The sequence below is a fragment of the Bubalus bubalis genome, chromosome 10 (assembly GCF_019923935.1).
Source record: "Bubalus bubalis isolate 160015118507 breed Murrah chromosome 10, NDDB_SH_1, whole genome shotgun sequence".
In the NCBI taxonomy this organism is placed as follows: domain Eukaryota; kingdom Metazoa; phylum Chordata; class Mammalia; order Artiodactyla; family Bovidae; genus Bubalus; species Bubalus bubalis.
In genome coordinates, this window is record NC_059166.1 from 78,813,225 (window position 1) to 78,835,482 (window position 22,258).

Genomic DNA, 22,258 nt, shown 5'->3' on the forward strand with positions numbered 1-22,258 from the left:
CATTCCAGCAGAGGGTGGCCCAGGTCCCTACATGTCCTTGAAACAGTCAGCAAGGGACTTCTACACCTCTAGTGTAAGCTAGGGTCTGAGACCCCTGTCCAGCAGGAAGATGCTTCAGAAGAGGAAAACTTCAGCCCCTTAACCCTTAAAAACAAGGGGTGTGAACGCTCACAGTGGGGGGAATGAGAAAGACTGAGGACTTGGGACGCTTTGCTACAGTGTTTGCATGTGGACAAATGTCTCCTTGAGCAACAGAATATAAAGAAACCAAAGGACTAAAAATAACTTCTTGCAAGTTTTGAGCAAGCTCCAGGGAGTTGGTGATGGACCAGGAAGCCTGGCATGCTGCAGTCCATGGGGTCACAAAGAGTTGGACAGGACTGAGGGACTGAACTGAAGTACAGCCTGAACAAATTATAAACAACAAGGTACAAAAAGACCAAAAACCCAATTGCTACTTCTGTGATGTCCTGAGCAGAAAGAGGGTATTACTCATGATCCCTGCACACAGCACCCTCAAGAGGGTGGGGGTGGGTGGGCAGACCACCTAAGCCACCGTCTCCTCATAGACCCCCAGATCTGCCCCGGCCTTCATCCCATTTAAGGGACCAACTCGTGGGCCCCTCCCAACCCAGGGAGCCAGCAAGGGAATGTGTTACTCATTTTTCGCTCTTTCCGGAAGCACAACTCCCAAGAAAGCCCTGCCTGAATTTCTTGTCAATTTCTTGAAGTTTCTAGGTCAATTCCTCGTCAATTTCTATGAAGTTCTGGAATATGTCAGACTATAAACTACAGGATTCCGCATTTATCTGTGTATGAAGAATGAGATAAAGCCCACTATTTTGATCTAGCTGGTGCTGTCAATAATAACAACAAAAGGTAAAAACAGGTGTATAGTTCTGTTTGATATTTTGAGCCTTATCACCTAAAATTATCATGGTAGAAAATGGATACCCAAAGCATCAAATATAGTCTGTGTAGAAAACAAAGCTCTAGAAATGACCATTCTCGTAAAACCTACGAATTAAAAAAAAAAATTTTTTTTTAAAGACATCATTATACACTCGAGGCACTTTATGTTGCTGGCTTCAGGAGATGACGTTCAGAACGGTCAATAAGTTCCATTCGGCCCCCGGGTAGAGCGCGAACGTGATGTCACCGTGGCGTGAGGCGCGAGGCCGGCGTTGTGGCGGAAGTCCTGAGTCGTTACCACCGAGACGCACGGGGATGGGCGACTGCCGCCGGCGGCGGCGGTTCTTCCGTGTCGCGTCCTTGCGCGCCCCCGCGTGGCAGTCAGCGTGAAGGCCAGCCTCTGGCTTTTGCGGCTCCGTGGCCAGTCACCTTGCGGCTCTGGTCGCCCTGGATCCGCGCTGTGCCCAGCTCCCGGCCCGGCCCAGCGCCAGACGAGGGGCGACGCCTCGAGGTAAAATCTAGCAGGTGCAGGAGGCTAACTCTGCAAGAGGCCCTGTTATCCCGGAGAAGCCTCTCAGCGGCGCAGAAGAGCGGGTGAGATGATGGAGGAGAAGGAATGCGGTTTAGGGAAGTCGTGTGCCCGCTCTGAGCCAGTGGCGGCTGCCCAACCCGCAGGGTCCCCAGGGGAGACCCCCGCGGTCGCCGTAGAGTCCCCGGAGCTCGCGAACTACAGTAGCAAGTGCGTGTTCTGCCGGATCGCGGCGCACCAGGATCCTGGCACCGAACTCCTGCACTGTGAGGTGGGCTGCGACGTGCGACCCGGCGTGGGTGGGATCCGGAACGCCCTTGGGGGGCTCCGCTTAGGGCGCCTCAGCTTAGGGGGGCCTCGCCGGCGTGGATCGGGTGGGGACGGTCCTGCGTAAATGGTCCTAGTGATACAGACAGGCTTGTTTCTCTAGGCGCCGGGAGTGTCGCCAGCCTCGTTTGCTGTTCTAAGGGGAGAAAATGGAGAGAGAAAACCTCTCTCCGCAGCTGCCGAGGTGGTCGGTGGACAATAGTGACCTCTGATTTTATTAAAGGAACCTCCCCCTACCCCACCTCCCCCCACTTTTCTAGACACTGCCTTTACGTTCTGCAAATACTGATACTGAAAACAAACTAGTAGAAAATAGATAATGGTGACTGTGAAAAGCCCATTTGTTAGATTGAAAATAGGCTGGCAGAAGCGGTCCGTGGTCACACAGTTAATGCATTCTGATTTCCACTAAAGAGTCCAGTTCCTTAGAAGTGTTATTATCAGTTGGGATATGTGGAAATTTTCAGAGCATTTAGACTTTGCTCAGATATTTAAAAACAGATACCGGGTAGGCACTTTCGTCTACCACCTTGCCTGGCCTTTAAAGAAACAGTCTTTTGAAAGAATCAGCTCCAAAGATTCTGGGCTTTGTTTTTGTTTTGTAGTAATCATGCATTGGTTAAAAGTAAATTGAATTCCTTCTAAGCACTGTTGGAGATTGAGTGGTGAGCAAGGTAAATAAAGGCTAGTAGTCCCTGTCTACAATTTATAATCTAAAGGGTGGAGTCAGTACCGACAGAAGAGGCAGCTGATAGTGCTCCGTGCTACGGTGAGATGGTTTTACTACCTGCAGTATTTTGCAAGGCCCGTGAGAGGGGCACCTGACCAGACTCGAAGGGTTAGGGAAGAGCTTCCAGAGGAAGTGAGACATGAAAAAATAAATATGGTCAGGTGAGGAGGAGGAGAGAAGAGTGTCTTCGGTAAAGAGAACCTTCCGCGGTTTGGTCTCTGCCACAGGCAAATAGAAATTCAATCTAACTGGAGCACAGATAGTTTGAAGGGGTGAGTGGTAAAAGATGAGGGTGGAGAGGTAGGCGAGGGCCAAGTTATTAAGGCTGTTGTACTTCATGTTAAGCAGTTTGGGCTTTATTTAAAGAGTGAAGTGAAGGAAGCGCCACAGTTTATTGCTACTGTTCATGCTGGGTTGGAAGAAAACGGTTGAGGTCCATGAAAACGTTTGATCTTTGAAAGATCATCTGGTACCCTGGGGGAGAATGATTGGGAGAGGACCAGGCTGGAGGCATAGAGATTGGTTATGAAGCTGTTGAGGTAATCCAGCCTGATATAAAATGTAATAATGGGGATGAAGAAAAGCAGATCAATTTAGGAATAATTAGGAGTCTGACAATGCAGAGGTCTGCATTTCTAGCCCAGATGATAGGAACTGCCAGCTTATAGGTGGAAATTGAAAAGAGGGAAATTAATAAGATCACCCCATGGACGGAGGAGCCTGGTAGGCTGCAGTCCATGGGGTCGCTGGGAGTCGGACACGACTGAGCGACTTCACTTTCACTTTTCACTTTCATGCATTGGAGAAGGAAACGGCAACCCACTCCAGTGTTCTTGCCTGGAGAATCCCAGGGACGGGGGAGCCTGGTGGGCTGCCATCTATGGGGTCGCACAGGGTCGGACACGACTGAAGCAACTTAGCAGCAGCAGCAGCAGAACATATTTGTAGGGTAGTGAAGGGATCCCTGCACAGAACTCTAAAGAACCCTAACATCGTAAGAGAGAGGTAGAGGATGAAGACCTGAAAAGGGGACAGAGAAACAAACGGGGAAACTAGGAAAACGAAGAGAAAGGAATATGTTGAGGAGCTAGGAATTGGCAGCAATATCTACCTTCCCTCATCCTCATATCTGGGTTGGATGACTCTCCAGTATGCATGCAGAGAGGCCAACTTAGATTAGAACTGGTTTTGTCCCCAAGGTGATGACCGCTGACCTTCAGGAGAACAACTGCAGTGCGGTGATGGGGCAGAGGGCAGATCGCTGATGAAAACCTCGAGATTCAACCTAAAACATTGAAGACAGCAAAGACAGACAACTTCTGAAGGAAGTTTGGCAGTCTTGGGGAGAAGGGAGAGATAGTGGTAACTACAGGAGGAGGTGGAGTTAAGAGAAAGTTTTATAAAACAGGGAAGTCTTTGGTGTGCTTAAATCCCGATGGGCAGGTGCCAATGGAGAAAGGTTTAAACTGGCCCCAAGAGATAGAGCTTTGTCCCTGGGAAAGAGGAAATTCAGTCACCCGTCCATTACTCAGTATTTACATGAGTGCCTTCTGTGTGCCAGACACTGCTGAAGGCATTGGGATACAGCAACAAAATGAGCAAAAATCCCCGTCCTCGTGGCACTTACATTCTACTCACAGGAAATAGACAATAAGCAACATAATAAATAAAATGCATAGTTTCTTAGATGGGGAACAACAAAAGAGAAAAGGGATGCAGTTTTAAAATTTTAGTAAGGAAATGCTTCACTAAGAAGGTGGCATTTGAGGACTTCCCTGGTAGTCCAGTGGTTAAAAATCCGCCTGCTAATGCAGGGGACATGGGTTTGATCCCTGGTCAGGGCACTAAGATCTCATGTGCCCTGGAACAACTGGGCCCGTGCACCACAACTACTGAGCTGGAGCCCATGCCTGCGTGCCTCAACGAAAGAGTCCATATAACACAACAGAGATCCTGTGTGCTACAGCTAAGATCTGATGTAGCCAAATAAATTTTAAAAACTTAAGAAAAGAAGGTGGCATTTGAATAAAGCTCTGAAGGAGAAGGAGCAAAGTATATCATTTATAAAGTACAGCTATGTCATATAGAATATGACAGATATAAAGTATATTTGTGATGTTAAAGTATCATGTGGTGTTATTGGAGATCAGCTTGTCAGTCACCTGAAGTTTAGATGAGCAGTATGGATACTGATCACTTCATGGCAATTAGATGGGGAAACAGTGGCAACAGTGTCAGACTTTATTTCTGGGGGCTCCAAAATCACTGCAGATGGTGACTGCAGCCATGAAATTAAAAGATGCTTGCTCCTTGGAAGAAAAGCTATGACCAACCTAGACAGCATATTAAAAAGCAGAGACATTACTTTGCCAACAAAGGTCCGTCTAGTCAAGGCTATGGTTTTTCCAGTAGTCATGTATGGATGTGAGCGCTGAAGAATTTATGCTTTTGAACGGTGGTATTGGAGAAAACTCTTGAGAGTCCCTTGGACTGTAAGGAGATCCAACCAGTCCATCCTAAAGGAGATCAGTCCTGAATATTCATTGGAAGGTCTGAGGCTGAAGCTGAAACTCCAATACTTTGGCCACCTGATGTGAGGAACTGACTCATTTGAAAAGACCCTGATGCTGGAAAAGATTGAAGGCGGGAGGAGAAGGGGACGACAGAGGATGAGATGGTTGGATGGCATCACCCACTCAATGGACATGAGTTTGGGTAAACTTCAGGAGTTGGTAATGGACAGGGAGGGCTGGTGTGCTGCAGTCCATGGGGTCGCAAAGAGTCGGACACGACTGAGCAACTGAACTGAACTGATGGATACTGATAAGGAAGTTCATGATACATGTACAATTGCCTTTCATCATTATTCTTGTTGAAATCAAGATTATTGGTATGCATATGAGGCCCTTGTCCCAGTTGAATTTTAGTTCTTGGAATGGAGAACTAATGAGCAACAGTGCATTCTGTCAGTGTTTTTGAGGGAAACAATGCTTAAGGCAATGGCACCCACTCCAGTACTCTTGCCTGGAAAATCTCATGGACAGAGGAGCCTGGTGGGCTCAGTCCATGGGGTCGCTAAGAGTCGGATACGACTCAGCGACTTCCCTTTCACTTTTCACTTTCCTGCATTGGAGAAGGAAATGGCAACCCACTCCAGTGTTCTTGCCTGGAGAATCCCAGGGACCGGGGAGCTTGGTGGGCTGCCGTCTATGGGGTCGCACAGAGTCGGACATGACTGAAGTGACTTAGCAGCAGCAGCAGCATGCTTATTGATACTGATTTTAGTTTTTACTTAATTTTTAAGTATGAGAAATTGAATAAGCTTATTTAGGGAATATAGATTTTTCTCTTGGAAAAGCTTGAAACTCAAATGTTAATAGGTTGAAAGATTCACTGTTTTGTTTCCTTTTCTTTTTTCCTTACATTACTGTGTAGAGGTTATAAAACAGAAAACTGATGCCATACATCTCTTAGCACAATATACTGGAGTTTTTTTTCAATATTTTGAGTCTTTTTTAATGCTGTAAAGTGGCAAATAAAAAAATATTTTGTGGAAAAAGTTTTAAAATGTAATCCCATGTAGATGCTAGATGATGCTATAATTGAAGAAAATGTGACTTTGGAAAAAAACTAAATTTAAAAAAGAATTTATCAAACTTGCTATGATTCTGTAGTCAAACCTTTAAAAGTACATATTAGGAGGAGAAAAACCTTAGGGTAGAGATGGAGAAATATATAATGAAATTTTTTAAAAATTTGGGATTATAGTAATGAATTTAATAGCTTCATTCATAATTTTTTCCTTGAAATTGACTTTAAAAAAGTCTTTTTCTTCTCTAGGAGACACTTCATGAGTGTCTCATGAAGGAAGCTAAAGCTTGTGTTTATGGACATAATGCATAATCACAAAATTGCACAATGGAGATTAGTTGTAACGTAAGTACCATTTCCATATCAGACTGAGATTTATGATGTCTAACACATGCCTCAACCGCATTAGGAAATTCTTTTTAAAAATTTACTAACAAATGACACGTTTTTTTTTTTCCTTTAGAATGAAGACCTCGTTTGCTTCAAAGATATCAAGCCAGCAGCACCTCATCATTATCTTGTGGTACCAAAGAAGCATTTTGAAAACTGCAAATATCTAAAGAAAGATCAAATAGAACTCAGTAAGTGGATGGTGGTATTCTTCACGGTCATATCATCTTGAACTGGCATCAGTGATGGCAGTGACAATTGAAATAGTTGAGACAGGTATTGTGATAAAGGAGCATGTGGCTTTTTAAACTGTCATGATGAAAAATTTCCAATATATACCAAAGTAAAGAAAATATTTAGTATAAGCTTTATGTCCTTATCATCGAACCTCAACATTTATTAACTCATGGCCAGGCTCAGTAGTTGTGATACACAGGCCTAGCTCCTCTGTGGCACGTGGGATCTTCCCACATCATGGATGAACCTATTTCTCCTGCACTGGCAGGCAGACACTCTACCCCTGAGCCATCAGGGAAGCCCCTTAAGTATTTACTTTTTTTTAAGAGGAAGAAATGTGTTTATGCTTGCTTTTCTTTGTCTAATATTTCTTCTTGAAAGCTTTTATAACTGTTGCAAATCAAATGTTACGAATTTTGAAGCAGCATAGTAGATGTTTTGGATTTCATTATATAATACTGTTTTTACTGATTTTGTGTATATTTGAATATCTTTATAATAAACCTTTAAAAGTCAATGCAATTAATTTTTTTATAGTCTTTAAAGTTGGGAAAATAATAACCATATAGAAGAGCTTAGTAACAGGGTCAAGCCCTGTGACTATAATTAACATTAATAGAACTTCACCTAACTATAGAATACATATTTTGTTATGAGCACATGTTCACCAAGATATACTCTGGACAATAAAATAAGTCTCAGTACATTTTCAAATGATCAAAATCTTATATGTTGTCTGATGACAATGGAATTACATTGAAGAAATAATAAAATCTAGAATAGTACTGAATATTTTTAAATTAACCCACTTTTAAGTAACTTCTAAATAGTTCAAAAAAGACAATATTTTGAATTGATTGGTAATAAAAATATATATCAAAGGATTATAGAATGTAGCTAAAGTATATAGAGTAAAATTTATAGCTTTAAGTGCTTATGTTAGACAGGGAGGTATAAAACCAATGATCTGTTTTCAGTTTAGGACACTAGAAAGAGGCAAGCAAAATCAGATAAAAATAAGTATAAAGAAGGAAATAATAGAGTAGATACCAATCAATGAAATAGGAATGAGACAATTGGTTTTGCTTAATGTAGTTTGGATCTGATTTTAAGTGAATGCATAACATAATTGTCATGTCTTCACAATGATCTATTTTTATCATTATAAAACATTCCTTAATCTCTGGAAATACTTCTTGTGTCTATTTTATATGATATTAATTTAGATACTCCCAACTTTCTTATTACTTGCTGTTTGCCTTGGGTATCTTTTTCTATCCTTGTGTTGTTGTTGTTATTAAGTTGTATCCAACTCTTTTGAGACCCCATGGACTGTAGCTTGTCAGGCTTCTCTGTCCGTGGGATTTCCTACTCAAGAATACTGGAGTGGGTTGCCATTTTCTTTTCCGCGGGAGCTTTCCGACCCAGGGATGGAAGCTGTGTCCCCTGCATTGGCAGGCAGATTCTTTACCACTGAGCTGCCAGGGAAGCCCCTTCTATCCTTTACTTATAATAAATTGAATATGTATATTTAAAGATGTGAAGATAGCAATGTAATTGCATCTGACATTTTAAAAAAACAATATAATGTGGAAATCTCCATCTTTTAATCGAAGCATTTAGTTCAGAAACATTTAATATAACTATAGACATAGTTGGGTTTAGGTCCGCCGTCTTGCCATTTGTTTTCTATTTGTCCCACTTGCTTTTTGTTGTCCTGTTTCTTCTTTCCTGACTTTCTGTGGTTGATCAAACATACTTTTTTTTTTTCAAACATACTTTTAATATTCCACTTTAATTTATCTCCTGTCATTTTAGCCAATTTTCTTCGTATTTTTTTAAACTAGTTGCTATAGCGAAATTAAAATACACATCCTACAATTATAACAGCCTACTTAGAATTAGCATTGTATCAATTCAAAATATGAGAAACTTTGCAACACTTTGTTATTGTTGTCATTTATATTTCATCTATATACTTTATAATGCCATGTTACTGTTAAAATGATTAAATAGTCATATGTCCTTTAAAGAAATTAAAAGAAAAAACAGTCTTTTATTTATTCAAATGTTTGGCATCTTGGGGGTATTTTTTTTCTCATTTTATAATTTCGAGAATGGTTTTATGTTGAAAGCAAAAGCAAGTTGAATAATCACACAGGTCTCCATATTGAACCAGAAACCAGGCAACATTCATCTGAATATTTTCAGTTTAATTTGTCATCCAGTTAAGATCTCTGGACTAGATTTATGGTGCTGAAAGTCCTTCTCTATCTTGTTACATGGACCGTAGCATGCTTCTACCATCTCTCTCTTATTTTAAAATTTTTTCATTGAAGTATAGTTGATTTTCAATATTGTGTTAGTTTCAGGTATACAGCACAGTGATTCAGTTATACATGTATGTATATATATTCTTTTTCAAATTCTTTTTCCTTACAGGTTATAACAAAATACTGAGTATAGTTCCCTGTGTTATACAGTAGGTACCTGTTGGTTATCTGTTTTACATATAGCGGTGTATGTATGATAATCCCAGCCTCCTAATTTAACCTTACCCCACCCCCTCGAATCTTGGGAGACTTTTGAAAGAAAGCAAGATACAGTCTGGCTTGAGCTTTTTTTTTTTGACTGAGTGGTACTGACCTTGTCATGGAAGCCTTCCCACTCAAGCCTGACTTAAGAGAAGCAAACTGATAGCAATGATTTTAAACCTCTTATAAAACTATCCTCTGCAGATTCTCTCACTTCTTCCCATTTTAAATGCTTGATTACACCATTCAGAAACAGAAGGGATCTGAAGTTTGGCACTGTGCTTGAAGATACCAGGTTGCCAAAAATGTTTTAATGGGGAAGCATATCCCATCTGAAGACCGTGAAACACTGAGACTAAGATGCTAAGGCAGATGAGAGTTTGGAAGCCAAAACAAACATTTAGTCATAGCAGGGCTAGTGTATAGGGGGTGTCATATTCCTAATTTAAGTTCAAAGGCAAGTTCAAAGTTTTCTTGTCTTCTTAACTCAGACAAGTTTTGTGTAGATACTTGGTTTCCTTATGATTAGAATTAGACCACAGCAGGATCAGATGTCCTAAGTAGTATCACTTGATAATATCCCTCAAGAGCTGTTTAGAGTCAGCTCATGTGTGATAGTTTGTGATAGGTTGAACCTTCGTTTCAGGTATTGATCAGCAAACGTCTCAGTAACAGAGCTGTTGAAGAAGTCTTTAAATGTGTATCTATTTGATATGACTTTTTACTAGGATCTAAAAGTTTGGGTTAATAACTTGGTAATGAACTTAATGTCTCCTAGAGCATAATGTAGTTCTTTCCTGTTTTACAGTTGAGAACATGGTAACTGTTGGAAAAGCCATTCTAGAAAGGAATAATTTCACTGACTTTGAAAATACAAGGTATGTCTACTTCCAGATAGAAACCAATACATACAGTTGGTTTTTCTCAAATGTTATTTCCTTAGGAAAATGAAAGGAGAGATGCAGAGTTCATGGTTTAAATGCAGTTTTCCTGAAAGTGAACATATTGTTCATTAGTAAATTTAATAAACAAAACTTTTCACATCTCAACATCTTCTAATAATCACCACTTAGAGTTTAGACAGACAGGAATATTCAAGCAGTGGACAGGTAAAACTAGTTACTTAGTCTTCTTTGTTCAGTATGTGCATTCCTATAAAATTGTGTATAAACTGAATTTCCTTAGGGAAAAAAATCTAACTTACTTTTAGTATTCAAGAAACTTAAAGTGATGACAAAGTTTTTTTAGTGATGGTAAGGAAATGACCACTTTATTTAGGAGAAAGCATGCCATCTACTGGTCATGTCTTAGAAGTAAGGACTCCCTACTTCTACTCCCTGTCCAGTGACTCAGCATTTTTTAGGAAAATTAAAGATAATATGATAAGAACTGAAAGTGAAAGTGAAGTCGCTCAGTTGTGTCCGACTCTTTGCGAACCCATGGACTATAGCCTACCAGGCTCCTCTGTCCGTGGGATTTTCCAGGCAATAGTCCTGGAGTCGATTGCCATTTCCTTCTCCAGGGGATCTTCCCAACCCAGGGATCGAACCCAGGTCTCCCACATTGTAGATAGACGCTTTACCGTCTAAGCCACCAGCGATAAGAACTGAAGTAAGACATAATGCCAGCTCAGAATTAATAAGAGTTATACAGTGCCATAATATTCTGTGAAAGCTTTTCTTGATGAAGACTTTATCTTACTGTGAACTTCAACATGAGAAAGAACAGTGTGAATACTCTGAAGTTCATGTAGAAAAATAGTGGAAGAGTTGTTTGAGTGGTAATCTGTCTACCTTAGGTAACCTGTTTTGGGTATCTTTAATATTTATGTGTTTTAACCTGAAAATATCATTGTAAACTATTGTAGAACTAATCTGTCAGTTATCTCGTACTTCTCTGTTTCAGAATGGGTTTCCATGTGTCACCATTCTGTTCCATTGCCCACTTGCACCTTCATGTTCTGGCACCAGCTGATCAGCTGAGCTTCATGTCAAGATTGGTTTATAGAGTGAATTCCTATTGGTTTATCACAGTGAGTATTATTGTTACGCTAGCAGCATACAAAAATATTTGCCCTTTTGGTTGTAGTTTTTCTTTTCTTGGCAACAGTAGACACTTACACCTCTTATAGATTTGGTCATCTGTTTTAACATACTATTTGCACATATCCAAAATAATCTTTTTAGTTTGGGGGACTTTCCAGCTCATCAGATCTGTAGGAAGAGACACCGTGGTGAAGTCTCTGAATTGTAAGCAGAGGATATGATGTAGAAGTTTGTGGCATTAATAGTTCTGAATTCTGCATCTGTTAGTTATTCAAGTGACCATGTTCAAGTTACTTAAACTTTTTAAGGCCCAAGTTTTTTGTCTACTACTGACTTATGGGTAATAGTGCCTGCCTCTAGGGTTCAGAAGAGGATTGATGATTTAATTAACATGGTGCAGTGGTAAGGAGTCCTCCTGCCAATGCAGGAGGTGCAGGAGCCAAAGGTTCGATCCCTGGGTCAGGAAGATCCCATGGAGAAGGAAGTGGCAACCCACTCCAGTATTCTCGCCTGGAAAATTCGGTTGAAAGAGGAGCTAGGTGGGCTATAGTCCATGGGGTTGCAAAGAGTTGGACACAACTGAGCGACTAAGCACAGACACACACAAACACACACATGTGCACAAAGTGCTTAAAACTGTACCTTGCAGATAGTAAGGGCTCAGTAAATGCAGCCTCTATCATCATTAGCCTCTTTGTAAAAACAGAGAGGCGAGTAGCATCAGCCACTAAACCTGAAGTTGAAGCTGTGAGTCTAAAAAATTGCAGAATTCTGCTTTGCTAGAGCAACAGTAGAACAGAATTCTACTGATTATAAGCTTGTAACCCGACAGTCAAGCTTTGTTATTAAATGACTCTGTCTTTCCAGGGCCACTTGACTAGTAATTTACCAGTTTCTTATATGTACATGATGATAAGGTGACCTGTAGCAGCTATATCTGAAAAACCATCAAATTACAAATTAAGTAATTACCATTAGTTAATATATATTATTATTATAGTCGTATTACAGAAGAAATGAAAAAACTTTTGATTTTTAGAAACTTCGGATTTCAGACTTAATTATCTCTTTCTTCAACTTGTCCAGATTATTTTATTTAATTAAAAATATATTTAAGATGTACGTGTGTGCATGCTAAGCTGCTTCAGTCATGTATGACTCTGTGTGACCCCATGGACTGTAACCTGCCAGGCTCCTCTGTCCATGGAATTTTCCAGGCAGGAATACTGGAGTGGATAGCCATGCCCTTCTCCAGTGGATCTTCCTAACCTGGGAATCGAACCCCTGTCTGTTACATCTCCTGCATTGGCAGATGAGTTCCTTACCACTAGTGCCACCTGGGAAGCCAAGATGTATGTGTACTTCAGATTAAAAAATGGGACATTTTGTAGGAAGCTGGTGTGGTCTCTTTAAAAGATTGGTATGATAAAAAAGAGGTATTTTTTTAATCTGTATTTCTCATTTTCTATACTATGTTTTAGAATGAAAAATAATTTAAATACATTTTTATAACTTCTAAACTGTATTCCTTAAAAGATTTTTTATTTGGGAAAAAAATGAATGAACAAAGTTATGATATCTGTTAATGGTTCATCCTGGGAATCTGAACTCTTCTTAAATATAGATATTAAGTATGTATTATGAGACTTTGAAAAAATCAAAATAAAGATATTAACATTTATTCTGAAATCTTATATAGTATTCCAGATATATAAGATGATTGAGTAAAGTATCTGAAATAATATAACTAGAGGACCTTAGTTTTTATTCTTTTTTAAATAGTTTTTTTTTTTTTAAGAATTTTAGGTTCACAGCAAAATTGAATGGAAAGTTCAGAGAGTTCCCATATATCCTGTATCCCCACATACTCACAATCTCTCCCAGTATCAACATCCTACACCACAGTGATACATTTGTTATAATCTGTGAAACTACATTGATATATCCTTATCACTCAAAGTCCATAGTTTTTATTAGGGTTCATTCTTTGTGTAGTATATACTGTGGCTTTGGACAAATGTATCATGACATATATCCAATACTGTAGTACCATGCAGAGTAGTTAAAGTGCCCTAAAAATCTTCTGTGCTCTGATCATTCGTTTCTCCCTGCCCCTTAACCTCTGGTAACCACTGATTTTTTTTTTTTTTTTCCAAGTCTCCAGTTTTGCCTTTTCCAGAACATCATATAGTTAGAATCATATTGTATGTAGCCTTTTCACTTCTTTCACTTAGTAAAATGCATTTCAAGTTCCTCCATATATAGTTTACTTCTCGATTTTTAAAAAATAATTCTTATTGAGCTTTGGCTATGCTGGGTCTTGGTTGCTGCACGGGCTTTTCTCTAGTCGTGGCGAGTGGGAGCCACTCTCTGCTCATTGCAGTGGCCTCTCTTTGTGGAGCACAGCCTCTAGGGTGCACGGGCTTCCGCAGTTGTGGCACATGGGCTCAGGAATTGCAGCTCCTGGGCTTTGGAGAGCAGGCTCAGTGGTTGTGGTACACAGGCTCAGTTGCTCCACAGCCTGTGGGATCCTCCCTGGCCAGGGATTAAACCCTTGTCCCCTGCGTGTGCAGGCGGGTTCTTTTACTGCCGAGCCACGAGGGAAGCCCCCCTAGTTTACTTTATCAAACTTTAGTGTTATATATTTCTTTTTCTTTTTGAAACTTTCTGACAAATAGGCAATGTGGATAAAAATCTGCCTATTTATATACAAAATATTAAATAAACACCTTTCAGTTCAGGTCAGTTCAGTTCCTCGGTCATGTCCAACTCTTTGTGACCCTGTGAATTGCAGCACTCCAGGCCTCCCTGTCCATCACCAACTCCTGGAGTTCACTCAAACTCATGTCCTTCTAGTTGGTGATGCCATCCAGCCATCTCATCCTCTGTCGTCCCCTTCTCCTCCTGCCCCCAATGCCTCCCAGCATCAGAGTCTTTTCCAATGAGTCAACTCTTCACATGAGGTGGACAAAGTACTGGAGTCTCAGCTTCAGCATCATTCCGTCCAAAGAATACCCAGGACTGATCTCCTTTAGAATGGACTGGTTGGATCTCCTTGCAGTCCAAGGGACTCTCAAGAGTCTTCTCCAACACCACAGTTCAAAAACATCAATTCTTTGTCACTCAGCTTTCTTCACAGTCCAACTCTCACATCCATACATGACCACAGGAAAAACCATAGCCTTGACTAGATGGACCTTTGTTGGCAAAGTAATGTCTCTGCTTTTGAATATGCTATCTAGGTTGGTTATAACTTTCCTTCCAAGGAGTAAGCATCTTTTAATTTCATGGCTGCAGTCACCATCTGCAGTGATTTTAGAGCCTCAAAAAATAAAGTCTGACACTGTTTCCACTGTTTCCCCATCTATTTCCCATGAAGTGATGGGACCAGATGCCCTGATCTTTGTTTTCTGAATGTTGAGCTTTAAGCCAACTTTTTCACTCTCCTGTTTCACTTTCATCAAGAGGTTCTTTAGTTCCTCTTCACTTTCTGCCATAAGGGTGGTGTCATCTGCATATCTGAGGTTATTGATATTTCTCCCGGCAGTCTTGATTCCAGCTTATGCTTCTTCCAGCCCAGCGTTTCTCATGATGTACTCTGCATATAAGTTAAATAAGCAGGGTGACAATATACAGCCTTGACGTACTCCTTTTCGTATTTGGAACCAGTCTGTTGTTTCATGTCAAGTTCTAACTGTTGCTTCCTGACCTACATACAGATTTCTCAAGAGGCAGGTCAGGTGATCTGGTATTCCCATCTCTTTCAGAATTTTCCACAGTTTATTGTGATCCACACAGTCAAAGGCTTTGGCATAGTCAATAAAGCAGAAATAGATGTTTTTCTGGAACTCTCTTGCTTTTTCCATGATCCAGCGGATGTTGGCAATTTGATCTCTGGTTCCTCTGCCTTTCCTAAAACCAGCTTGAACATCTGGAAGTTCACAGTTCACGTATTGCTGAAGCCTGGCTTGGAGAATACTAGCATGTGAGATGAGTATAGTTTAAAAACAATTGAGAGTTTTTCGTAAGATTTTTAGGAAAAGAATATGTAGTATCCAGCTCTTCTGTTGTGGCTTATTATAATAGGAATGCCAGTAAAATTATTTCATATAGGCTATGATAATTAGAATAAAGATATGTTATTTTTTAAATTACAGGCTGATTATTTGATTGAAAAACTAAGAACATGAAAATGTCAACAGTGGAAGATTTCCTAATCTTGGCTCAACATAGACTAATATTTTCATCTCTTTGAAGTCTAATTACAATTGCAAGGTTCACTGGGTTTTATGAGAAGCTATTACTGGGTAGCCTTAAATTGTTTCTTCATGTTTGTTTCCTGAAATGTGTGATATAGTCATATAAATTCTTTGTCATTGACTTTGTTTTAATGGCTCCTTGTCTAAGGTATAAGATACTCTAGATAAAATCCCATTAAAACAAATTCTGTTAATCAAGAAGGGCTCTGTATATTTTTAAGAAATTAAAATATTTTTATTTCTCCTAAGTAGTCACTTATAATAGTGATTTATTTATGAAGAATAAACTGGTATAAAAGTACTTTGTTGGAACCTTTGTTATAGCAAGGAGAGAAAGAAATTACTTATTGATTGTTCTGTAATTTTACATGTAAAATTTCAAAATAAAGAGTACCATACTACACAGTGATCTCTGATCTTGATGGAAAGAATTGTATATGTGTCACTTTTTACTCAGACTTCAGATGCTGGTTTTCACTTCCTGAAACCTAGCATCTTTGTAATAAATTGATACTGAAAGCTATATAGTATACATATAAAATAACTTTTCTCTAACGGTGAATTTGCTACAACAAATCAATTTGGTTATCCAAGAGAATTCATTGTAATGGAATTTTACCTGTAAGAATATAAATGGGGAATACACATGAAGTGGTTTTACTAATATATGAAAAACTGGAGGAAGCTGCTGCTTGATAATTTGTTTACTATAACAAAGGAAAATTAGAATTAAAAAGTGATTAGACCTGTCTTTTATCATGAACAAGCCCTGACTTGAAAGTAGAGATGGATAGACGTGGATGAGAAAATGTACTTTAATAATACATTAAAATTATTGATAAATCATTTCATGAGACATATTTCTTTAGGAATTTGGTGCTAATCTACACTAATAGTAGCGAATGTGAATGAAAAAGCACTGAAAGCTGATCTTACGTTGTGCCAGTGTATAATTGTACCATGCACATGAATATAAATGAACATAAGGATTAAAGTATTGATCGTAGAAATAATCTGAGAAGACTAGTTTTTTTTTTCCTTCCTTTTTGGGGGGCATTATATTAAACATAGTTTTAAGTAATGAAATACTTATTACAATTACAATGTTTAGTTACAACCTCTAGAGTCAATATTGTCTAGTTCATTTATTCATTCAACAAACATTTGCTGAGCATTTAAGTTGTACCAGGCACTGCCAGGATCAGGAAATATAGAAGTGAGAAAGGACCATCTGCCTTTAATTGCCAATACAATGATCAGACAAAACCAGTGAGTACAAGTTGGTATGTTAAGTATCAAAGCGTCCGTAGCTGTGTCTATGGAGAGGGAAACACTGGAGACAGGTGGCAGAACTAAGTGCTCGTGACTCAGTGTTAGGCAGGTGGATCATGGACATTAAGGCCGAGAGACCAACGTGCAATTTCCTTGGGTTTTGCCTCCATTATTATTTACTTTACAATTGAATATCCGGATTCCATTGTATTCACTGGAGGTGGAGAGAGGGGTTGCTATTGCTGCTGCTAAGTCGCTTCAGTCGTGTCCGACTCTGTGCGACCCCATAGACGGCAGCCCACCAGGCTCCCCCGTCCCTGGGATTCTCCAGGCAAGAACACTGGAGTGGGTTGCCATTTCCTTCTCCAATGCAGGAAAGTGAAAAGTGAAAGTGAAGTCACTCAGTCGTGTCCGACTCTTAGCAACCCCATGGACTGCAGCCTACCAGGCTCCTCTGTCCATGGGATTTTCCAGGCAAGAGTACTGGAGTGAGGTGCCATTGCCTTCTCTGGAGAGAGGGGTTATGGGCTCTCAAAATCATATTTAGGAGTTTGTCAGCACTCCTGTATTAAGTAGCTTGTTGAGCACCTACGCAGATTCACAGTTACATGTTCCTGTAAATCAGTTCAGCCGTGACCAGCTTCTTCAGGAAAGGAGTTTTCAACATGTGCAACGTGTTGTGGTTTGTGACCTTGTAGTGACATAATGGACAGTATTATGATAGTAACATGTAAGCTTTTTAAGGAATTCTCAGAATTCTCAGATGCCCTATGGGCTTCACAAAAAATGTTGATTAGCCATTTGATTTAATTTATATGGGGTTATACCCTCTCATAGTAAGCTTTTTTCCTTTGCTGGAAAACCCTTGGAGCCTTAAATTTTTAGTGGCACTTCTCCTGTCAAGGTTAATAATCGAATTATGACAACTGAAATTCACTCAGCTTTTGCAGTAGTTTAATTATTAGGTTTATTTAAGTATATAGTTTAATTATTAGTTTATTTATTTAATTATTAATATTTGGTAACGCTAGCTGCTACAGTTATAACATTAGCTCAGTACAAATGCTAATTCATAACCTGTCTTAAAAATGTTTAAAGTAATATCAAGAGTGTTATTAATGCATGTTGTGATACTGTTTTTGGTAACTGCAGAATTTTAAAATCATTAATAATGAACTGTTTCAAATTGTTTACTTAGCTAAATTTCTGCTAAATAAATATGGAAAAATATTGTGTGAAATTTTGTCTCTCTGGACTTTAAAAAATTTTTTTTGTTTTTAAAAGATTTTGCTTTTTTAGAGTAGTTTTAGGTTCATGGCGGAATTAGGAGAAAGGTACGTAGATTTCTTATACTTCCTGTCCCCACACATGCAAGGCCTCTCCCATTATCAAGGTTCCCCACCAGAGTGGTGCATTTGTTATTAATACAACTGATTAACTTACATTGACATATCAAAATCACCCCAGAGTTCATAGTTTATCTTCAAGTTTACCCTTGGTGTGGTACATTCTGTGGGTTTGGACAAATATATAATGAATGACATGTAGGGGCTTCCCAGGTGCTCAGTGGGTAAAGAATCCACCTGCATTACAAGAGATCCATTTAATCCCTGGGTCAGGAAGATCCCCTGGAGGGCACAGCGACCCAGACCAGTATTCTCGCCTGGAGAATCTCATGGTGGTGGGCTACAGTCCATTAGGGTTGCAGACTCAGACACAACTGACATGACCGAGCACACGCGGACGCTCCCTAATGACGTGTATCATTATCGTATCATAAGACTGTGTATTGAAGGAAGCTAAAACAAAAATCAGTTCATTCCTGTAAGTGCCCAAAGTCTCTGCCTTTCCAGACACTCATCCTCTCTTGCCTTGAATGTTACTAGAATCTGTTGACTGGGCTTTCTGTTTCCATTATTGGTTCCGTTCTAACACAGCCTCCATCAGAATCCATTCTAAATTACTGACCTGATTATGCAATTTTATTTATTATGAAAACATCCATTTACCATCAAGATTATTCAGCAACCTTTTCAGCTTTATCTCCTGTTCTCATAGTCCACATGCCAGATGTTTTTTACTATTTCAACTAAACTGAGCACACCTCTGAAAATCTGTTCATTTTTAAAGGCCAGGTTAAAACATTGCCTCCTTAGGGAAGTCATGTCTGATACTTCCCATCCCCAACCACAGCATTATTAAATGTACCATCAGCTGTGGTCCATGACATTTTATTTTCCTAGCATAGACCTTACACAGTCTAGCCAGGAAATATGGTGTATTTCTTGCCATTGGATTTAAAACTCTTAGTTGGATGATTTTTTTATCCTTGTATTCCCACTGCCTTAACCCAGTGACTGATGCATAATACCACTCAGGAAATATTGTATTTTAATTTCTGCGTCTCTTAAAACGTTACCATAACAAACCAAAATCTGGTCAAGCACCATGATTTAATGATTTCAGGCAGCTTTCAATCCAAAAATCAAGAGTACAACCTAGATGTCAGGACCTTCCTGGCGTTACAGCAGTGTCCATGACCAAGATAACTCAGGTTTGAAACCTCGGAGATTCCAAAGAATCCACCCACACCAAGCATTTCCTGCAGCTAACAACCACACCTTTGCAGGGCAAGGGGAAAGTGTTATCTAGCTCCTGCCATCTTGTTGACTCACTTTTCCTCTACTTCTTCTCTCCTTGCCTTTGGGGACACATTTATCTTACTTTCACTCTGGAATTTAAAAACTTGCTCTGAAGCCTCAGTTCTAATCACCATGCCTGGGCCACAAGAACTCACCTACCTTAGGAGGTTATACTGGAAAATCACCATGGACGGGGTAGCCTGGCGGGCTACAGTCTGTAGGGTCACAAAGAGCTGGACACAACTGAAGTGACCTAGCACAGGAGGCTATATTAGGTACTTTCTCAGCTAAGGAGATTTATCTTTGATTCTCATTCTGGCTAGTAAGAGAGGAATATTTTCTTGTTATATTTTCTGAGAAAATATTTGCAGTGTTTTGCAAATTTATCACATAAATTCTCTTCCCAAAGGTGGGTGCTAAGAAGGCAAAACATGCTATTATCTGTGGTACCTGGGACTCAAAGCCCATCCATCATCCGTGCCCCTGTCTCCTCAGCAGTGATTCTCAAACCTCATTGTGCATTCGAATCACCTCGTGGGCTCACTGAAAACAGACTACTGGGCCCTACACTGGAGTGTCTAATGTAGGGTGGGACAGGATTTTGCATTTCTGAATGGTTCCCAGGTGATATGCTGGTGGCTGCACAGTAAATAAAAACTGAGGAGTTTTTAAAAAATAACTGTGTTCAGGCCACATACCAGACAAATTATAGAGTCTCTGGAGATAGATTCCAGGCTTTGTAGTTTTAAAAAGTCTTCAGGTAATTCCAGTGTGCAGTTAAATTGGAGAACCTGTGTCCTATGGGATTGAATAAAACTTCTCTGGGCCCTGTTACAGTAGATGTTCAAGAAAATCTTTCTATGGGACCTGAAGCTAACTATATATGATTATTTTCCTACTTGTGGGAAGCAGCTAGGATCAAGAGATGGTGATTATTGGGAATTGTGCCTAAATAAGAATCTGTGTGTTTTTTTTCCCTAGGAAAGCTGCACACCTACTTAATATCTGCAAACAAATGGTGGCCCTAGTGGTAAAGAACTTGCCTTCCAATGCAGGATATGTAAGAGACAAGAGTTTGATCCCTGAGTTGGGAAGATCCTCTGGAGCAGGGCATGGCAACCCACTCCAGTATTCTTGCCTGGAGAATCCCACGGACAAAGGAGCCTGGTGGGCTACAGTCCACAGGGTTGCAAAGAGTCAGACACAACTGAAGCAATTTAGCATGTACACTTGTCAAAAGCCTTTATTTAGATATCATATTTTGCTTCTTATATTTTAGGAAGGAAAGAAGGAAGCAAGAGAAGGAAAATGAGGAGGAAAAAAAAGAAAGACGAAAGATCTGGCTCAGATAAAGCACATGCGCTGTGAACTTATGCCTAGTACACAAGTTCTGCCCAAGAGAAGTAATAAATGGCATTTGTACAAAGATGTGCAGAGTCACCTAAGCTACAAAGCTGAAGCCTGGAGCAGTGCAGATGATATCCAGGTCTTGCATGGCCTTGTATTTGAAGTGGAGTAAAAGACTGAAACCATTTTTTCATATCTTGCAATTGATCTCATTGCAAACAAAAGAAATTAAGGACAGGCCCTAAGAGGAAAGGCATCCCTAACTTTGGCAGCAGCCGCTAGGTTAGGCTCCTTTTGGAAAAATTGTTTCGATTTCATGCAGTTGCTCAGTTGGGGAGAGTTGGCTTCCAGCCTAACCCAATCATGCTGCCATCTTACATCTGCCCGGAAGTATATGGCCCTTGATTATTTGAAAGTGGCAGGCTGACCAAGAGAGAAGGCTGAATCTCCAGCCTGTTTCCCTTCACACTTTTTTCTATGCACAGATTGTGCTTCACAGGAAGCAAATTAGTTGGTCTAGTTTGCAACTGGGACTTCAGGTTTGTTCTAGGGAGTCTTTTGACCAGAAGATGGAATCTACTTTTATCCTCATCTAGAGATTTTGCTTGTTGGAAATTTAGCCTCCAGGAGCTGAGTTTGAACTCAGAGTCCCACTTTGTTCAGTTTTGTTTCCTGAAAGCAGCCAGTTTTTTTTTTTTTTTCTCTCTTTTCTTCCTGAATTATCTTCATTAAGACTGATGATGAGTATTCTTTTGAAATCCTGTGAAACAGAACTCCCTCAGGAATGCTTCACTATAGTGAAGTTTTCACTTCTTATATGACTTGTTACAACAAATATGTACTTTTTGAACTGCTCAGAATCCCCTTGCTTTTAATTTGTTGCAAAAATCTAGCCTTAATACATACTTTTCTCCCTCTCATTGATTCACAATCCCTGTGGTTCTTTGCGACACCCAAACACTTTTCAAGTGTTAGATGTTCAGTTAGATGTATGGTCCCACTTCTGCTGCTGGGCCTGTTAACTCTCATTTCCTAGCTTCACTATGTCCTACTTGTCTCAACACTGTAGTGACCTATTATAACCTGAACTCAAAATTCTCCTCTCTGACTTCCCAGGAATTCCTCTGGGTTTTTAATATGAGCAGCCTATCCCAGAAGCTCCAATCTCACAAGAGGAGCCGGGGCTCTAAGACATCTGTCTGGATAGATGAAACAAAAATGGAGCTTTGGATCAGCTTCCAGAAGACAGATTTTGAACCTCTTAACTCCTTCCAGTACTTTTTTTTTTTTTTTTAGTTGGAGATGCAAACTATGATATATAGAATGGATAAACAGCAAGGTCCTACTGAATAGCACAGGGAACTATATTCAATATTTGATAATAAACCATGGAAAAGGATATGAAAAAGGATATATATATGTATAACTGAATCACTTTGCTGT

At 39.8% G+C, this 22,258-nt stretch overlaps 1 protein-coding gene across 3 annotated transcripts; it reads left to right on the top strand.

The window, feature by feature from the left end:
• The first annotated feature begins 1,298 nt into the window (after positions 1-1,298).
• On the top strand, positions 1,299-20,559 carry HINT3 (histidine triad nucleotide binding protein 3). Of its 3 annotated transcripts, none has more exons than XM_006042577.4 (5): positions 1,299-1,712; positions 6,553-6,670; positions 10,059-10,128; positions 11,156-11,282; positions 19,878-20,129. In XM_006042577.4, the coding sequence occupies exons 1-5, from the start codon at positions 1,512-1,514 to the stop codon at positions 20,013-20,015; spliced, it is 654 nt and encodes a 217-aa protein (XP_006042639.3). In that variant the 5' UTR covers positions 1,299-1,511; the 3' UTR covers positions 20,016-20,129. The 3 variants fall into 3 exon arrangements, with proteins under 3 accessions (XP_006042639.3, XP_006042640.1, XP_025150581.3); XM_006042578.4 differs by lacking the exon at positions 19,878-20,129 and adding an exon at positions 15,453-15,982 and having other exon boundaries at positions 1,304-1,712; XM_025294796.3 differs by lacking the exon at positions 1,299-1,712 and adding an exon at positions 6,285-6,434 and having other exon boundaries at positions 19,878-20,559.
• The last annotated feature ends 1,699 nt before the right edge of the window (positions 20,560-22,258 follow it).

Excerpts from the sequence above, each read along its gene's own strand:
- HINT3 (XM_006042577.4), top strand. The coding sequence starts at position 1,512 with ATGATGGAGGAGAAGGAATGCGGTTTAGGGAAGTCGTGTGCCCGCTCT. Across the intron at positions 1,713-6,552 it reads CCGAACTCCTGCACTGTGAG|AATGAAGACCTCGTTTGCTT; the intron begins GTGGGCTGCGAC and ends TTTTTCCTTTAG. Across the intron at positions 10,129-11,155 it reads ACTGACTTTGAAAATACAAG|AATGGGTTTCCATGTGTCAC; the intron begins GTATGTCTACTT and ends TCTCTGTTTCAG.